The 18,259-nt window shown below is 37.8% G+C and overlaps 2 protein-coding genes across 3 annotated transcripts in view; one reads left to right on the top strand and one right to left on the bottom strand.

Moving 5' to 3' along the window:
* The window catches only part of FBXL13 (F-box and leucine rich repeat protein 13), a 211,287-nt gene that overhangs the window by 73,185 nt on the left and 119,843 nt on the right, over nt 1-18,259 (bottom strand). The window contains exons 11-12 of the mRNA XM_045494560.1: nt 15,661-15,761; nt 6,197-6,326 (exon numbers count right to left, since the gene is read on the bottom strand). Of these exons, the coding sequence (XP_045350516.1) occupies nt 6,197-6,326; nt 15,661-15,761 (231 nt within the window). The remainder of the gene's footprint in view (nt 1-6,196; nt 6,327-15,660; nt 15,762-18,259) is intronic.
* LRRC17 (leucine rich repeat containing 17) overlaps nt 3,544-18,259 on the top strand; it is a 117,001-nt gene continuing 102,285 nt past the window's right edge. Inside the window, exon 1 of one of the 2 annotated variants that reach the window (XR_006716240.1) lies at nt 3,544-6,256. The gene's annotated coding sequence lies outside the window, so the exon portion shown is untranslated. The remainder of the gene's footprint in view (nt 6,257-18,259) is intronic. The other variant, XM_045494558.1, reaches the window with a different exon arrangement.

Below are 18,259 nucleotides of genomic sequence, written 5' to 3'. Positions count from 1 at the left end.
ACAGTATTAACAACAACCAAACATACATATACTTCATAACCCAGACATTCAACTTCCGTGTGTATAGAGCAGAAATATCTGCCTGGGTGGCTCAGTCGGTTGAGTGTCCGACTTCGGCTCAGGTCATGATCTTGCGGTTTGTGTGTTTGAGCCCTGCGTCGGGCTCTGTGCTGACAGCTCAGAGCCTAGAGCCTGCTTAAGATTCTGTGTCTCTCCATCTCTTGGACCCTCCCCTGTGTCTCTCTGTCTCTCTGTCTCTCTGTCTCTCTGTCTCTCAGTAATAAATAAACGTTAAAAAAAAATTATAAAGAAAAAATATCTTCTGTCTTCATCAAAGGATAAGTACATGAACGTTAAGAGAATCACAAATCAGCCTAGACTTACACTCTCCAGGCCCTGCAACCTCAGGAAAAACAGAATTTATTTTTCCCAGTGTTGAATACTTAGAAGGATTCTGAATGGTTCTGGTAGGGTCATGCCTCTCTCCTGGAAAAATCACAGCCACTGCAGATGGAACTTAGGATTGTCCAGGCCAGGGTCAAATGACCCAGTGGCCATAGGAAAATTCTAATGATTACTAAGCATTTACTCTATGATGCCACTGTTCTAAGCATGTTATATGTATCAGATCATTTCACTTACACAACACACTTAATGAGGTAGATCCTAGTACTTTCCCCATTTCATAGATATTGAAGCTGAGAACCCTCAGGTAACCTGCCACAGTCCCATAACTAGTAAATGATAAATTCAGGATTAAAAAGCAAGTGCTCCGGAACCCATGCTCCCAATGACTACCATGTATTGCTCTCAAGGCGTCAAGGGTGACACAGCTCTGCAAAGTCACAGGGAAACGAGAGGAGTGGTTCCTGAAGCAAAGTACCAGGTGCAGAGGAAAACTACCAGTGTTTCATGCAATAGCTCATCAGTTTCATTTATCTAACTAAACATCAATCCAAATATTCAATAAACATCTGATAAATGTCTGCTGTGAGTTAGGTCACACACCATTCTTTAGAGCAGAGCACAAGATGGACCCATTTGTTGCCACCAGTTGTCTCCCTGACCATAGATAATAAAGGAGCATAGAAAAGGGTACTCCTCTTTACACAATAAAACTATTTTGTCTCTAAAAAGTCTCCCCAAATTGTGTTTAAGCATAGTTTTAAAAATATTGTGGTACTTGGGGGGTTTTGTTTTTGTTTTTTAATGTTTATTTTATTAAAAAAAAATTTTTTTTTAATGTTTATTTTTGAGAGACAGCATGAGTGGGAGAGGGCAGAGAGAGAAAGAGGGAGACTCAGAATCAGAAGCAGGCTCCAGGCTCTAAGCTGTCAGCACAGAGCCCGACGCGGGGCTTGAACCCACATGCCGTGAGATCATGACCTGAGCCAAAATCGGACGCTCAGCTTACTAAGCCACCTAGGCGCCCCTATGTTTGTTTTATTTTTGAGATAGAGAGAGAGACAGGACAGACACAGAGACAGAGTGTGAGAGGAGGAGGGGCAGAGAGAGAGTGAGACACAGAAGTTAGAGCAGGCTCTGTGCTGACAGGAGAGAGCCCGGCGTGGGGCTTGAACTCACAAACCGTGAGATCATGACCTGAGCCAAGGTCAGACGCCTAACTGACTGAGCCACCACCCAGGTACCCCTAAAAAATTGTTTTACGGCATAAACTTAAATTTTATATTATAACTGAGTAAATAGTAAATATAGAAGCAGACGTATTAAATTTGTTCAACTGATTCTACCAGAATTTTTTGTTAAATGAATGTAGATTGGTTTTCTTGTTCTTCTTCTTCTGAAAATACTATAAAGAATATGTTGTACTCAGGCTCTGAAAGAAAACTTTTAATTAATTTGAAAAATATTTTAACAATTGCAGCTGGTTGAAATAAGAATCCTTGTTATTAGGAGCACCTGGGTGGCTCAGTCGGTTGAGCGGACCGACTTCAGCTCAGATCATGATCTCACAGCTCATGAGTTCAAGCCCCGCGTTGGGCTATGTGCTGACAGCACGGAACCTGGAGCCTGCTTCAGATTCTGTATCTCCCTCTCTCTCTGCCCCTAACCCACATGCATTCTTTCTCTGTCTCTCTCAAAAGTAAACACTTAAAAAAAAAAAAAAGAATCTTTGTTATTCAACAAATATTAAGTGCCTGGGTATGATTTAACCTTACAAGTGATCAGAGAAATACAAATTAAAAATATAAAATATCATATTTGATGTCAAATTGGCTAAAGTTTTTTTTAGATAATATTCTTATGAAGATATCAAACATTATTTTACATTTGGCAATTCATACATTGGCAACCTTTGTAGAGCATAGATAGCCTTAAAAATAACTATATGCTCTGACCGTTTCACTTCTAAAAATTCATACCAAAATGTTGCATAGACTTATGGAAATATATGGCTATGAGAATTTTCCTCACAGGTTACTGATGATAGAAAAAAATGGTAGGTTATAGGGGCGCCTGGGTGTCTGGTTGAGCGTCCGACTTCGGCTCGGGTCATGATCTTGTGGTCCCTGAGTTCGAGCCCTGCGTCAGGCTCTGTGCTGACAGCTCGGAGCCTGAAGACTGTTTCGGAAAATGTGTGTCCCTCTCTCTCTGACCCTCCCCCATTCATGCTCTGTCTCTCTCCGTCTCAAAAATAAATAAACGTTAAAAAAACTTTTTAAAAATGGTAGGTTATAAATATAACACAATATAGTATAATAAAATATAATATAATATATAGTTAAATAAAAGAAGATATTTATGGAATATTAAATAAAAGATATGTGTACTATCTAATCCACTTTAGTTTAAAAGAAGTATAGATGTGCATAGAAAAAGACCAGAAAGCCTTACCCTTATTATTTCTGGGTGGCGAATTTTCAGATAATTTAAATTTTTGCTCATTTCTCATATTTTTGTGTTTAACATGTAAAAAGAAAAAAAAGCAAAGGTTTTTAAAAAGTGAAAAAATAAAATTCAAAGTGACAAGTATATTGTTAGAAGTTCGCAATGTATCGTGTAAGAGCTCACTGGAACAGCTTTATCCTGATTTAGGGCCAAGTGAGCAGAGATTTTTTGAGAAGAAACTGAACAGAGGCGTCCCCTCAGTCACATTAAAGATGAGCACACACAAGTGTATATGCAAGTGCTGGTATTTGTTAGGAAATCAGTCGCATTACTTACCGCACCTATAGTGTTTATCCAATCCCAAAAGCATTCAGAGTATTTCTAAAACATGTGTAATCGATTTTCACTTTCCTTTGCAGTTCTCCATTATCCATTTATGTATTTTTTCCAACAACTATGGTTAAAATACTTCCACAGTATTGTATAAATCCATCTTTCCTTTTTGGGGGGCAGCCACGACTGCATTAAAGTTTAGCCCTTAACAGACTTCACTTACGTTAACCCAGAGCTCCTTAAAGACAGGGATGCTGTTTTATTCATCATGCGTGTCCAGCATGCAGCAGGCACAGATAACACCAGCGAAAAGCAGGTAGGTGTGAGCTTCTATTCTCAAGTCTTTTGTTTTATTAGGACCTTTTTTCTTTGGCAGATATACTAACACATGACTTCATAGTGCAAAATTCTTGTAAAAAGAAAATAGATTTTATTTTCCAAGCAGAGAACCTGGGAAATCTGTGAATCATCGATTTTCCTGCTTTGAAACCATTTTTGTGCTGCCCAGTCAATACAAGTAGGCCTGGGAGAGTGAAACTGTCCTCACACCCAGAGCTGGGGAGGCAGACAGAACCTCCCCAAAGAATTCAACACATCCCTCGGAAGCAGTAACATCCAAGCTTTCCTCATTCTTTCTGAAGCTAGAGCAGCAGCTCTATCTGCTCATAGGAGATCTGTGCTTACTAATGAGCCCATTTCTTACTCTCAGTGAACCTGAAGGGGCTCGGTTTCAAATGGCACAATTTCCAGTGACTGAAACAGTGTCTGACACATGGAGTTAAATCTCCGTTGAATTATAAAATAAACAAATGGAAGTGAAAGACAGATGAACAAAAGAAATTAACGTTGCTTTGCATAGCACTATGAGATACTAACTTCACTGTGGATTGAGATGTGGATACAAATTAAGGGCCAGTCGGGGAAAAAAATCTATTCTTTATACATTCAGACCAAACTTAAATATCCACCGAGGACAGGCAGGCCATGCAGTTAATTGGTAGGTGTGCATGTGTAGACGTTACCGAGTGGAGGAGAAGCCAGCACACGCCATTTCAAGGGGACGAGGCTGACTCAGTTCCAGCCCTTTGTTGCCATATGGCGATGTAGGCCCAATTTCGTTAGTTTTTCCAGTTTTTTAAGAGAAGTTTGGAGTCTAGATTTCTTTATGAAAACTCCAGAATTTAAAATTCTGGCTCAACATTTAAAAGTAGATAAACTGTATCTGTGAGTTCTGCATGTATATCTGGCTAGAGTAGAGGCACATTGATTGGAAACTTCTCATTTTGACTTTACTGTGTCTGAGAATATTTATCCTTAGGGACATGTGCATGTGTGTTCATGTGTTTGTGTATGAACTGTATGTTGTCGCCATTACCTTGTGGAAACTGAGAAGAAGGAGGTAAGTCACACTGTGGGGAGGGTTTTTAAGGACTTGGTTAGCTGGTGGAAAATAGTGGAGGATGTATCTTTAGAGGGGAGAGCAATTAATAGGATGCGTACACCCATATCGAAAGTAGACACCTACCCTCCCAGAGAGACTGGAAGATACATGTGCTACTACCGTTAATGATTATGTATCAAAGGATGGCTCCCAGGTCCTTGAGGGAGGCGTTCCTGGGTTGTAACACTGGCAAGAAGCTTTTAAAGAAGTTTCTATCTATCTCAAGGAGAGCAAAGAAAGAATGACCAGTTTCAAGTTTTCTAAAAGAAATGCTCTAAGAAAAGGGAGGTCAGGGACCTAGAGTCAGGAAGAAGCCGGTCTGAAGTCGAGGGAAGCTGGAGAGAATGGTAAGTCCGTCTCTTGTTGATGTTTAGCAAGCTACACACCAGTAGGTCAGAAATAAATGTAAATTCTAGATGTTTCAACTCTAGCTCAGAGCCCTCCCCTCCTTGCCCCCACATCCTCCCTACTGCCTAGTGTACCAGGGTACCATGGGATGCCAGTGACGGTGACTAAGTTCTATCCATTTAAGCCCTTAGAGGAGAAGCCCATTGTATGCCTAAATGCCCTCCAGGGGACTCTGCCTGCCTATGTAGGTACCAACAGGTGCTTACAACTGCCCCAGTACCCTGTGCTTTCACCAGCTGGGCAACCTTGGGAGCCTAGCCTCTGCATTCCTAAATGGGCACAATAAATACCAACTACACAGCATTTGTAGTGAATCTGGTCTATGTGAGGCACTCAATATGGTGCCTGGCATATAGTAACAACTCAATAAACAGTAACTATCAAGGTTTCAGCCAGTTCTCATCTGTGTAATTGTATTATTTCTGTAGAAGGAGGAACATACATTAACAAAATACCTAGAGAGGTGAAAGAAAAGAAGTTAAAAGAATAATGACTTAAATCTGCCAAAATCAAGAAGAAACTACCAGTGAGGCAGTAACTGTTTGCAAAGTGCCATGACCTACCCTCCTCAACTCCACCGATTTTCTACCCAATTTTCCTTTACCTTGTTCCCTCAAACTAAAGTATTTCCCTATGTACATCTCAAATCTCCATGTTATTTAGCCCAAGGATACAATGCAGTTTTAGAAATTACAACCTTTGTTGTATTTCCTTTCTTACATTTAGAACTCGCAGCATTTGACCCAATACCCATTTATTTTTTGAAAGCCCATGTAGGAACTAATGGACTTTCCAGGAAGTTCTTTGCCAATCCTCCCCCAAAAAGGTTTCTCCTGTGTTTGTATCTGGTAGCAATTCTACAGTTTTCAACATTTGGAACTCTGGTATTATAATTGTGCTTGAAGTATCTACACAGAAATGGTCTGTTTCATCATCCCCTGAGCTCGGCCTGTGTGTGGATGTGACATTCCAGTGGAAGGAAGCCAAGAGCCTATAGTAGCGATCCTGGGGAAAATTTAAGCAGCTGTGGCTGTGTAATTCAAAACCTCTGAAAAGTGTGCTGCAGTCCGTGCACAGCATTAGTATAACATGAGGGCTGGATGTAGCCCGTCCTCCGGAGGACTTCCTTGCCCGCTGCAGGAAAGAGAAGATTGAAAGACAAACCTGGGTGCAGCCGGAAAGGTCCAAATAGATGAGCTTGTGGCATCCATCCCCTAAATTCAGGTACCGTAATCCTTTGTCTGTGAACTTTTTGCAGTAAGCCAAGCTGAGATTCTGTAAGTTGTGGAAGTGCCTGAAAAGACAGGACGAGAAAAGAGAGGAAGGAAGGGGATTAAACTTGAGTCGTTTTCCACATCTTTCTTAAGCCACTATGACAAAGAGAAGTAAAACTCTAAATTAATCTTTTCTCCTTGCAGCTATTCAACAGTTGGACTTCATTGTTAATTCTCTTCCTGTTATGTAAAGGAGATTGTAGTAGTATGTCAGATAATGCATAATTACATTTTAGATGAAAATAAAGATTTGCCTCGATTTTTAAGAAAGCTAGTTGGGATAAAGCTTTGGGGGTGGGGGAGATTTGTGCATTCATATTTTTGGACGTTAGTTTGTGTTCAAAACCAAAGTTACAGAGTTTGCATTATTGTTGCATTTAGGTTTTATCTTTGGAGCACCAAAACAATGTGCAAAATGTCTAGAAGGACAAACCCTTTGTAAACATTTAAATGGCGATTAACTGTTACATGACAGTGAGGACTGGGGGCAGAAAGGAGGCAAAGTTAAACATCACAGGCTCTTAAAATGGACATGATTAGCAAACTATTTGAAATAGACATTTGAATATGCATGATTTCATAAGTAGCAGTTTCATATTTATAGTTAAAGAAAGACTAATTGATAGAGCTTAAAAATGGGTTAAAAAGAACAGTCTGCAAATGAGTTGGGCAACACATGAGGGGAATAAACACTACATCAGAGGCTATCTGTCTCACTGGAGTTCAAACAGATTAAATGTGGCATTACCACCATGACCAAAATAATCGCTTCCAGGAAAAAAAAAAAAAAAAAAAAAAAAAGAGGGTAATTAAGATGAGCCTGTACTACCCGGCAAGGGCTTACAGTTTGAGGACCTTCTGTGGACAATTTTCCAAGCCTTCCTAAGCCTGGCATTTTTTAAAAGTTGCAAGAACTCCCACTGTTGCCGAGTCTTGTAATGGAATTAACAACATGCTCTTGGTTTGTGATCCGCACCAGTTTAACACCAAGTTGGAAAACAAGAACAAAAAAGTGGAAGAAGATGCCTCTCTGTCCCTCAAAAGCCCACAAATGACAAGTGAAATTTACCTTCACATAAAATTGGGAAATAAGATATGTGAGCATTGACAGTTAATCAGATTGATTACTAAAGTTTGAAAAACTCATCTATATGATATAAGGATTCCCATTGCATAGTGATTTATTTGATGCAGAACACACATTCCCCTCTGGCAATGGCTGTGTCCATGAGATTCAACAGAACAAAGAGGGACGCCATCTGGATTCCCCAGTGGCTGTGGGCAGGGCCATGGAGCAGAAAGCAGTACTAACATCCCAAGGACACGTCCCCTCTCCTGGGGCCCTTGAGTTAACGAAGATGTATGCCAAAGTTTTGAAAATGCTTGATCTTCCTCTCCCTGGAAGGGTACCCTTGTGATTCAAGAACAGCTTTCTTGGGGTGTGTGGAGGGTGCAGGGAGGATTGTCATTTCTAACAACACTTAAGCTCTCTAATTTGGAGGAGGGAGCCTGTGGCACACAGCACAACACAATGGAAAACACACACAGTTTTGGAATCGGAAAAAACTGGTTTCAAATTTCAGCTCTGACACTTATTGCAACTTCCCTAACCTCTCAGAGATTGTTTCTGCATCTCTTAAGTGGGGATTATAATATGATGTCTTTTCTTTCTAAACCCTGACCAACTGTGTCCAGCTTTCCTGAACCTCAGTTTTCTCATCTGTAACATGGATGTAATTCTACCTGCTATTTCCTCTTAGAAGTATGACAATTCTATGAGAACATAGATGTAAGAGTATATATTAAGGATGACTTTTGATGATTAAAATCAGGAGGTAGAAGCTTTAAAATATATGGGGTGCCTGGGTGGCTCAGTCGATTAAGCATCTGACTCTTGATCTCAGCTCATGGTTCATGAGTTCGAGCCCTGTGTCGGGCTCTGTGCTGACAGTGTGGAGTCTGCTTGGAATTCTATCTCCTCTCTCTGCCCCTACTTGTGCTCTCTCTCTCTCTCTCTCTCTCTCTCTCAAAATAAATAAACTTAAAAAATAAAATAAATTTCAAAAATAAAAATATGTATTATTGTTATTACTAATTCAAATGATTACATATTAATTGTTCTTATGAAGTTTGTTGGGTCTTCTTTCATGTAATGGAATGGGTACTCATCTGACAAGGTGGTGCACACAACTAATTCCAAGGGTTTGGGGGAATTTCCTATGACATCTACACCCTCAGTTTGGTCAAGGTTTAAAGCCCTATTTAATCCATTTGAACTCCAGTGAGATTGATAGCCTTTGACGTAGTTTTTATTCCCTTCATGTGTTGCACATTTTCAGACTGTTCTTAACCCATTTTTAACCCCTATGTCAATTCATCTGTCTTTAATTATAATAATGTAACTGTTACTGACAAAATCATGCATATTCAAATATATTCAAATCTAGTAGAAAGCTGTTGTTTGATTTTTTTTTAACTCCTCGTGAGCAGTTAACAAATACTGTAAGTAGGAATTGACTGAGGAGTTCTTAACTTTTTTGTGTGTAACAGATACCTCTGGGTCTATGGACCCTTTATCAGCATAATGTTTTTAATACGTAGAATAAAATACTTAAAATTACAAAAGCAGCTCATTATATTGAAAGATATTATTATCAAAAATTTTTAAGGATCAAATGAGTAGAATAATAATATATGTGCTTCTTTATTTTTAACATGTTTATATTATATATATATATATATATATATATATATATATATATTTGTTATGTAACATATGATATCATATGTTAATATTAAATAACAAATCTAGTGGCAGGGCTAATAACTACCCAGGGTTTTGAGGGGGCGATGAATGTCAGTGATACTTTGAGATAACTATAACAACTATAGTAAGAAAATATTTCAGATTTTTATGGGTAAAAGAGTCCCAGGAACTGGTAGTGCTATTCTGATTTTTCACTTACATTTCAGTTAGAGCTTAGCAAAAACGGGGATGATTTTTCCCCCCATCAAAACTTATGGAACCTCTGAATTTCATCCTTGTTCCTTGGGGGATCCACTGACCCCATGTTAAGAACCTCAGATTTGGCAAAAGAAGTTGTTCATTGGACTAAATGACTCCCAGACTGAAAGTCTCTAGGTGGCTGTCCTCAAAGTGGAACCTCATGGGAACCATCAGTTTGAAAACCTAGCATAGGAGGAATCTTGAGTGGCCCTGTGGCCTTTCCAGGGATTTACAGTGCTGCAGACTCAGAGCTTCTGGGAATGGGAAAACAATCAGTTGACAGTGAAATCACTTGGCAAATTTTATGCAATACTGCAACTTTTTATTCTGAATTTTGGCAATGAAATACATCCCTTACGTGAGTAAGATCTGGCTCATCATGTTCTCAACCCAGAGACAACTTGGTATTTCTAATTCCACTTTGAAGCTGTGTTTGCAGCCTGTGTTTATCTTTTCCTAATTATTTGATAACTAACAAATAATTAGTTTGAGGTTCTCTTTGTGATTTATTTTTCTACTGCTACTATAATCTTTAAGAAATAACAATTCTTGGGGTGCGTGGGTGGCTCAGTCAGCTAAGTGGCCGACTCTTGATTTCAGCTCAGGTCATGATCTCATGGTTCGTGGGTTTGAGCCCCACATCTGGTTCTGTGCTCACAGCGTGGAGCCTGCTTCGGATCCTCTGTCTCCTTCTCTCTCTCTCAAAAATAAATAAAACATTTAAAATATTTGTAAAAATTTTTAAAAATCACAATTCTTACAGAAACTACAGAGATTCACATTTTTCTGTTGGCTTTTTTCCATTAAAGAATCGAGGTCTTCTGTATTAGATCACCAATACCTGAGGGCATTACTGTTGGAAGGAATGTAGAATTCTGTATTGAAACAATTATTTCTCTGAAAAAATCACCAAGACAAGGTCTAGTTTGTAAAAGAGAAGATTTGCAGGTAGTCTCTTTTGATTTAGTGCTGGGCTCTTTAGTTTCACAGAGGCAGTTTTGCATAATAGGATCCCTGCAGAAATCCAAATGCAGTGTTTTGACCTTATTCATAGACTAGACCTTGAGGATGTACAGTCAAGGAAACAGCTTACTCTTTCTTCCCCACTCAGATGGGTAAGACCATATAACCTGAGAGCACCTATGTGTAAAGAAATTTCCAAGCCATTTGAAGGGACTATGTGAAAAATAATTAAACACCATGCCACTACAGCACATGACACTCCATTAAAGAGCAAAGATCATAATAGCTTTACTCACTACTATATGCCCAGAATGTCCCGCACACAGTAGTTGATCAATGCATGGTAAAAAAAAAAAAAAAAAAAAAAGTGAATGAATGTTGCTGTTAGGATTGAGGGAAAGGAGAGATCATTGTGGAATTGTGGTAGATGGTATGACTCGAGGTATAAAGGCTATGGCTTAGCAGAGAGGAGGAGAAAGGAATTCCATCTATAGAGAAAGAGAAGCTTGCAGCAATCCAGATGGCCAGAGTTAAGGGCTTCCCTTGGAAAACCAGGGCAGATAGGTTTCATCACATAATGTTAAGGACCTATACAGGAGAAGTTTGATCAATGTTAAAGGACATTAAGGGAAGAGTCTAGACCTTCAGCATGTCAAAGACATGATAAGACTATCATTTCAGGATGATGCCTCTTACAGCGTAAGAAAAAAACAGATTGAAGGGAAGAGAGACCAAGGGTGAACCGTAGGGATGCTAGGCCAGATGAGGCGCTGAGAGTGCCACCTAGGTGGTGGCAATAGGAGTAAATGGAAAGGGTTCGATTCAGGAAATACTTAGAAGCAAAAATGTCCTGGAATGGGCATGAGCTATGAGCAGCCCTCATTTTCAACTTCAGAAAATGGAGCAGGTCCCCAAAGAAGTGAGGAAAAATATTCAAATAAAAAGCTGGCAAATCAATGTTGTCAAGAAGGGCAAACAAATTATATTTTTCTTCTGGCAAATGATTTCTTTGGAAAGAAATACTAAAGACAACTGGGGAGAGAATGACAACAGCACACAACATTTCTCTGGTTATTTATAGTTTAAAGAACACTTTTGCATTCCCAAATATATTTGAAACAATGGAAAAACAGAACAAAATTAGGGAATCATAATGAAATGTATTTTTATCATAGATAAGAAAGTCAGTGTACATTTTTTTATATGACAAAAATCATCAATATCAAGTATATTTTTCGTGATTGTTCTCCCAGTCACAAGAACTACAGTTAAAATCAAAACAAAATTCTCATTTTGGGTCCTACCTATTTTTTTTTTATCTGTTGCCCACTAAAGGTAAAGCTTCATTTGCAAAATAGGTGTTCCTAAGAAACTATGCACGGTTGTAGTATTATCTTAATTTTCCTAAGAGAAAAAATTATCTCAAAGTATGATATCCCAAATCATCTACTTCATAAATTCTGTTTTTCACATAGGGATTTAATGGATTTTGTAATATATTCTCTCTCTTTCTGTACACACACACACACACACACACAAGCATATATGTTATCTCTCTCTGTATATATATACATATACACACACACACACTCATACATGTACATATATACATATGCATATACATCTCCCTATGGAATTCCTAAAGAAAAGTATTGAGTGATACTCTATATTGCAGGACTAGAGCACCTTTTAGAATTCCTGAAAGGGTTAGGATCCTCCACAGTAGCATCACTGGAGCTGGCTTGCACCAGCCCATGAGAGCCAACTATTAGCATTTCTTTCCAACTCCACATTTAGTGACATCATGTTGGTAGCTTAAAATTGATCATGGTGGTAGTATTTACACCACGGAAATCAGTAAATCTTACAAATCAGAACATCCCCTTAACCCCTACCCAAACTAGTTATTAAACATTTATTGGAACCCAGCTATCCTTGGAACACACTTTGAGAACTACTGATATGGAGAATGCAGTATGTTGAGGAAATGTATACAGAGATAAAAATGATGAGAGAGAAGATGACAGCTTTGAAGGACAGGAATAAAAATTCTATCTGAGAATAAAACAGGATTCTTAAGACAAAACCTGAACAAATGGAATAGAAGCATTAAAAAGGAAAATGCCTTCCTTGCCTGAGAAAAGATCTAAGTTTTAATATTCAAAAGGTTTACTATGTTCCAGGAAAAGTTAATTGAAAGAATACAATTAAGCTCGGATAATGTTTTTAATTTCTCAGTAAAAAGGAAATTCTTGCAAGCATATTGGCAGAAACATAGGTTTCCAACAAAGAAACAAAAAAAAAAAAAATCAAGGTAGCTTTACACTTCTCTTTAACCTGAAATACCAAAGATTATATGGCAATATTTGTAGGTTTTTAAGAATAAAGTAAGGGACATAATTCAAGAGCTATACACCAAGAGAGGTTGTTGTTCACCCTTCAAGACAAAAGAAAGTCATTTTCAGAAAGCAATGGCTAAAAATCTAACACTTGTTTATCTTTCTCAATAAAGAGATTTTAAAACTATATGTCCAGTCATCATGAGATGAATCAAAGTCAGAAATAAAGATTAAGGAAATTGTGGAACAAATGGACCATCAATGAATGGCAAACTTAGAGGTAGGACTCCATAATCATAAATATCATCACAATATTGAGCACAAACATGAAAAATCAATATTAAAAGTAAGTTAGATGATTACCAAAAATCACAAATAATATGTGTTTATGGACAAGGGGGTGGAAGTAGAGAAGCATCAAGTTCAAGAGAGAATGAAAGAGTATTAGATCTCTAACCAACATCATTGTTTCATCACAACTTTGATAACTGAAGAAATGCATATTAAAAGCATGTTTTTAAAAAAAAACATACACATAGCCACTAGTTAGAATACAGAACAGAATGTGCACATACCTCTGAAATACATTAAGATTATAAAAGTAAACAATATAGTTTACATAGCAAAAGGCAGAAACAATGAATACAGTACAGTAACATAAAAAATCAAAAACAAAGCAAGATCATAAAAATAAAACCATACACTCAATTTTGAAAGGAAATATTACTCATAAACTATCCTCTTAAAAAGGCAGAATGAAAAATTTTAAAATAGAAGTTAGCTATGTGCTTCATATAAAAGGCAAACCTAAAATACACCAGCATAAAGATTAAAAATACAGGGATACATAAAGTTATTCCAAAAAACCATAAGCAAAAGAAAATAAAGATGACTATATTAATAACAGATAAAAAAGAATCTGAGGCAAAGAAACATCAACCAGAATAAAGAATGTAATTTTATGTGAATAAATGCTATAATCTATATTGAAACCTGCTACTTATTAATCTTTATATATAAAATAAAAATATCAAAATAAAGAAGCTTGATTCTAAAAGACAACCAATGTATCACTATTATACTATGAAATATCAAGAATTCATACATATATACACACACGTAGAAATTTTGTTCTCTAAAAGAAACTCTCTTGTTTTAAGCATTCATGGATGATTTACTAAAATTAATTATATAAACTGGTCCACCAAGAAATCTCAATAAATTCCAAAAGGTAGAAATAATTCAGCCCACATTTCTTGACCACAGTGTACAAAATTAGAAATTAAAACCAGAAGCCTAATCAAAGAAACTTCAACTACTTGGGACCAAAAATTCTCTTCTAAATAATTATTGGGTCAAAGATGAAAACAAATGTGCAACAGTTTACAAAATGAGAACAATACTTATTAAATCTTTTTTTTTTTTTTAATTTTTTTTTTTTTCAACGTTTATTTATTTTTGGGACAGAGAGAGACAGAGCATGAACGGGGGAGGGGCAGAGAGAGAGGGAGACACAGAATCGGAAACAGGCTCCAGGCTCTGAGCCATCCGCCCAGAGCCTGACGCGGGGCTCGAACTCACGGACCGCGAGATCGTGACCTGGCTGAAGTCGGATGCTTAACCGACTGCGCCACCCAGGCGCCCCAATACTTATTAAATCTTACAAGCTTTGCCTATATTCTTATTCAGAGGTAATTTCATATTAAATCTTACAAATGAAAGAAATCAATTAAATCTTACAAATGAAAACATTAAAAGGACACTTGTACCTTGTACCCAAGTCCAAAAATGACCATTTGGAAAATATAATGAGAAATTAAAATTAAAATTTAATTAAAACCAAGAGTCAGAAGCTTAACCAAATGAGCCATCCAGGCACCCCTTAACAACTCTGAAAGTGTAAAAAATATTCTTAGCTCATGGACTACATTAAGTCAGGCTTTGGACCACACGAGTCATAGTTTGCTGAACCCTATTACATTGTTGCCTCATTTATCTACCAAAATAAATTCTAGATTGATTATAGATTTAAGTAAAAACAAATCATACAAGAAAAAAATAATAAATGACATCAAATGCCTGGAAGGAAGAAAACCTTTATTTAAAAGTTTAAAAGTACCAGAAGAAATTTCAAAGGAAAAATTTGATAGATTTGACTAAACAGACTTGACAAAAATGTGGAAACTCAATTAATGGGATAAACAGAAAATATGTTACCACTTTTTTTAGGCTTACACATTTCTAGAAAATGATCGGAGACAGAAGATAAGGAAAATAACCACCTGGAATTTTCTCTAGCTTTTTCAAATGCTTTGCTGTTATTTTTCAAAGAATCTCAAAAAGTTATATTCTCAAAAATAATTTATTCTTTCGCAATAGTTTGAAAAAATGCTTTGAATGTCTCCCAATATGATTATCTTCTCTTCCTGATTAGTATTTCCTTGGTGAAAATAAATAATTGAATGACATAAAATTTGAATATCCTGTCAACTTTTGGTGATGTCTTGTAGTCTTCTGTCCCTTCTCTTCCAACAAAGCACTAGCTGAGGAGATGCGACATTTGTATTCAGCCCATAGATCAAAAAACAACTCGTATCAGATTTCCTGGAGGTGGTGGAGGTCCCAACAGGTAACCAGAGCATGGCAACAGGGAATATGGGATCACAGTGTTCAAGGTCAAAGAAAGGAGGGCACTGGTGTTCTGTTGTCAAGAAGTCCAGACATGGGACTGGAATTTAGAAGCCAGGCTCCATTGCCCAGGAAGGAGGACCAGAAAGAGACTGGCAGAGCCTAACTCAAGCTACTGGGCACATTGCTATAAGAGTGACACAGAAATGTTGGCCAAGCAGAGGACCAGTTATTTAATCTGGGCCTGCCCAGGAGGGAGAATAGGCACCAGGTTGGGGACTTGAAACCAGCAGTCCTGTTACTAGATTAGTGGTGCCATGATGGTGGGGTGCTAGATGGTTAGATGGTGGGGAGTGCTGGAACAAGCCAGAACCTGGAGGAGCATCACTATTTTAACACCTATAACACAAACATTACCTTGGCAGCAGTCTCATGGTCCTGTTGGTGATAATTGTGTTAGATAGATTGAGGTACAGGACTCCAGGACAGCCTTCAGAGATGTATCTCATTGATTCATCCTGCATAAAAACGGAGGGAAGAATCTTATCAAAGTCTAACAGGGGATGCCTGAATGACTCAGTCGGTGAAGCATCCAACTTTGGCTCAGGTCATGATCTCACGGTTCATGGGTTCGAGCCCCGCATGGGGCTCTGTGCTGACAGCTTGGAGCCTGGAGCATGTTTCAGATTCTGTGTCTCCCTCTCTCTCTGCCTCTTCCCCACTAGTTCTCTGTTTGTCTCTCAATCTCTCTCTCTCTCTCTCAAAAATAAATAAACATTTTAAAAAATTTTTTTAAAAAGTCTAACAGGCTCTGTTATTTCCCCACGATCTCTCTACTATCTATCTCCCTGCTCCAAAAATACCATGCAAGGCTTGGTCTCTTCAATTCTTTGATATTGGTTGTAAGTCAAATTAAATAGAAGGTGATGGTTTTGTCTGAAGCTTCATTACTCTCTCCCCTTCCCCTTCTTTGGAAATCAAGTCCCATTTGATCACAGTGACTTTGTTAAAATTTGAACCCTTGCAAGTTCAACTCTGACAGGAAATTTGAGCTTAAGTGTCAGAGTGTCAAACCCTCCTGACTCTTCAGATGCATGAAAGTGATTAAAACCTGATCTATTTTTAAGCTCACTAAAATAATTCTGAAAGACAGGAATAGTAAATGTTCTCAACTGGACTTCATTAAAAGTGACTCCATATTTACACATATAAAGAAATGTGTGTGTGTGTGTGTGTGTGTGTGTGTGTGTGTGTATAATTAAGTTTTTGTGGTTCTATTACTGAATTATTAAAACAGCTAAATAGATTCTCACCAAATTTATGGTAAGTTTGAGATGGCCTGAAGTAAAATATAGGCTACATCCATGTTGAACGTGAAGTTCAGTGTTGAGGGTATTGTGGGCAACACTCTCAAAGATTCAAGAAACCCTCCCCCAGAGAGCTGAAACTGGGGTACCAGGGTACAATTCCACTATGACATGAATGAGACAGCAAAACAAATAGTGATTTCAAGCATGAGCCCTATCTTGGCATTTACAAGACCAGATCACTTGCAAGCTTTCATTGCAATGAACTCCTTCCCATATGGGTAACTACTTATAAAATGCTTTAGTATGAGTAAGTAGCAGCATGGTTTTATTTATTTAATTATGGTTGATGAGTCTCCCTAGGGACACCGACAAGGTCAGCTCATTTTAAATATTTGTGGCACATCAGTGCTGGAAAGAATAGGCCATTGCAGGAAGAGGTAAATCGTCACTTGACTAGGGGATGTGGTTTGGGAAAGAATTCTGCATGTTCAGTATGGCCACCTCCAATACCACTAAGGATGGCAAAGGCTTATTTTCAGTGGGATCATCAGTGTTTAACATTGTATTCATAGCTATTTCCCAGAGTCAAGGATATTAAAATAACAAAATCATGCAGTTGTAAAAGCTGTAGTTCTGCTGTAGGGAAAGGTACAAGTACATGGCATGACTACAAGGGCACTGTATTCTTGCCACTGCATTCAAGCTGCCAGTGATTTTCCTAGACACTCCAAACTAAAATGTATGATTTAGATATACATGGATTGATTTTAAAAAAAGTATGCCGTACAAGTTTCCCAGAGGTATGGAGAGAATAACCATAACGAGCGGCATTGTACTTTAATATAAATAAAATCTATCTTCAAAAATGTTCATGGTACCAATCAAATATCAAAGTGATTGTACACCTGTTGAAAGTCTCTGGCAAAAATGCAAATGAGTTGGGCAAGGAGAGGATAGAAAGCTGGTTTCTACACCCACCCTTAGAGAGGTCACCACAGAAAAGATGAAAATGTGGGGCCAGGAAGAGCAAGATAAAGTATGTCTTCTGCACCATAGAGGAATCTGATTTTTCCTTTAAGATATGGAGGCAAACCATTTATTGGATTTTCCTGTCTGGCAGAGCTTGGATATCCAAAAAATTTCAGATGAATCCTATTCTCAGTGTTTAAAAGAACTCAAGTTTCAATCCCCAAACACTTGAGTACATAAACTCAAAAACTGAGTATCCTTATTGCAAAATGGTTTCTGAATTTGTCCACAATGCACTCAAATCTTTCTGAGTGTAATATATTCATAAGTCAAGTTTCTTAAAAATAAAGTTTTCTGAAAGGATGTTACATGGCTCCTTAAATGTAAACCTGTCTCCCCAGTCTATGTCTCAAAGCGAAAAACAATAGTAAAATGTAGCTGGATAAAATTATCAGCCCTGTATAGTATTAGACTCCAAAACTGGGAAAGACTTTGATGTTCACAAATTCAATCCGGATGGCATTGTTTTGACTTTCCTATTACAAAGCCATATTTCAAGACTGTGATCTGTTATTCAAGTGCAGAACTGAAGCTCCCTGAGGACAGGAACTGAAACTTGATTCATTTTAAGTTCCCTCTAACACCTGTATTTTATAGCGTATAAACTCCCTGTATATCTTTATATATAAAAATAAATACATCTTTAATGTAGTAGGTACTAAAAATATCCACCGAAT

The sequence above is a fragment of the Leopardus geoffroyi genome, chromosome A2 (genome assembly GCF_018350155.1).
Source record: "Leopardus geoffroyi isolate Oge1 chromosome A2, O.geoffroyi_Oge1_pat1.0, whole genome shotgun sequence".
NCBI lineage: Eukaryota > Metazoa > Chordata > Mammalia > Carnivora > Felidae > Leopardus > Leopardus geoffroyi.
Note: the sequence above shows the minus strand (reverse complement) of the source record. Positions and strands in the feature narration are given on the sequence as shown.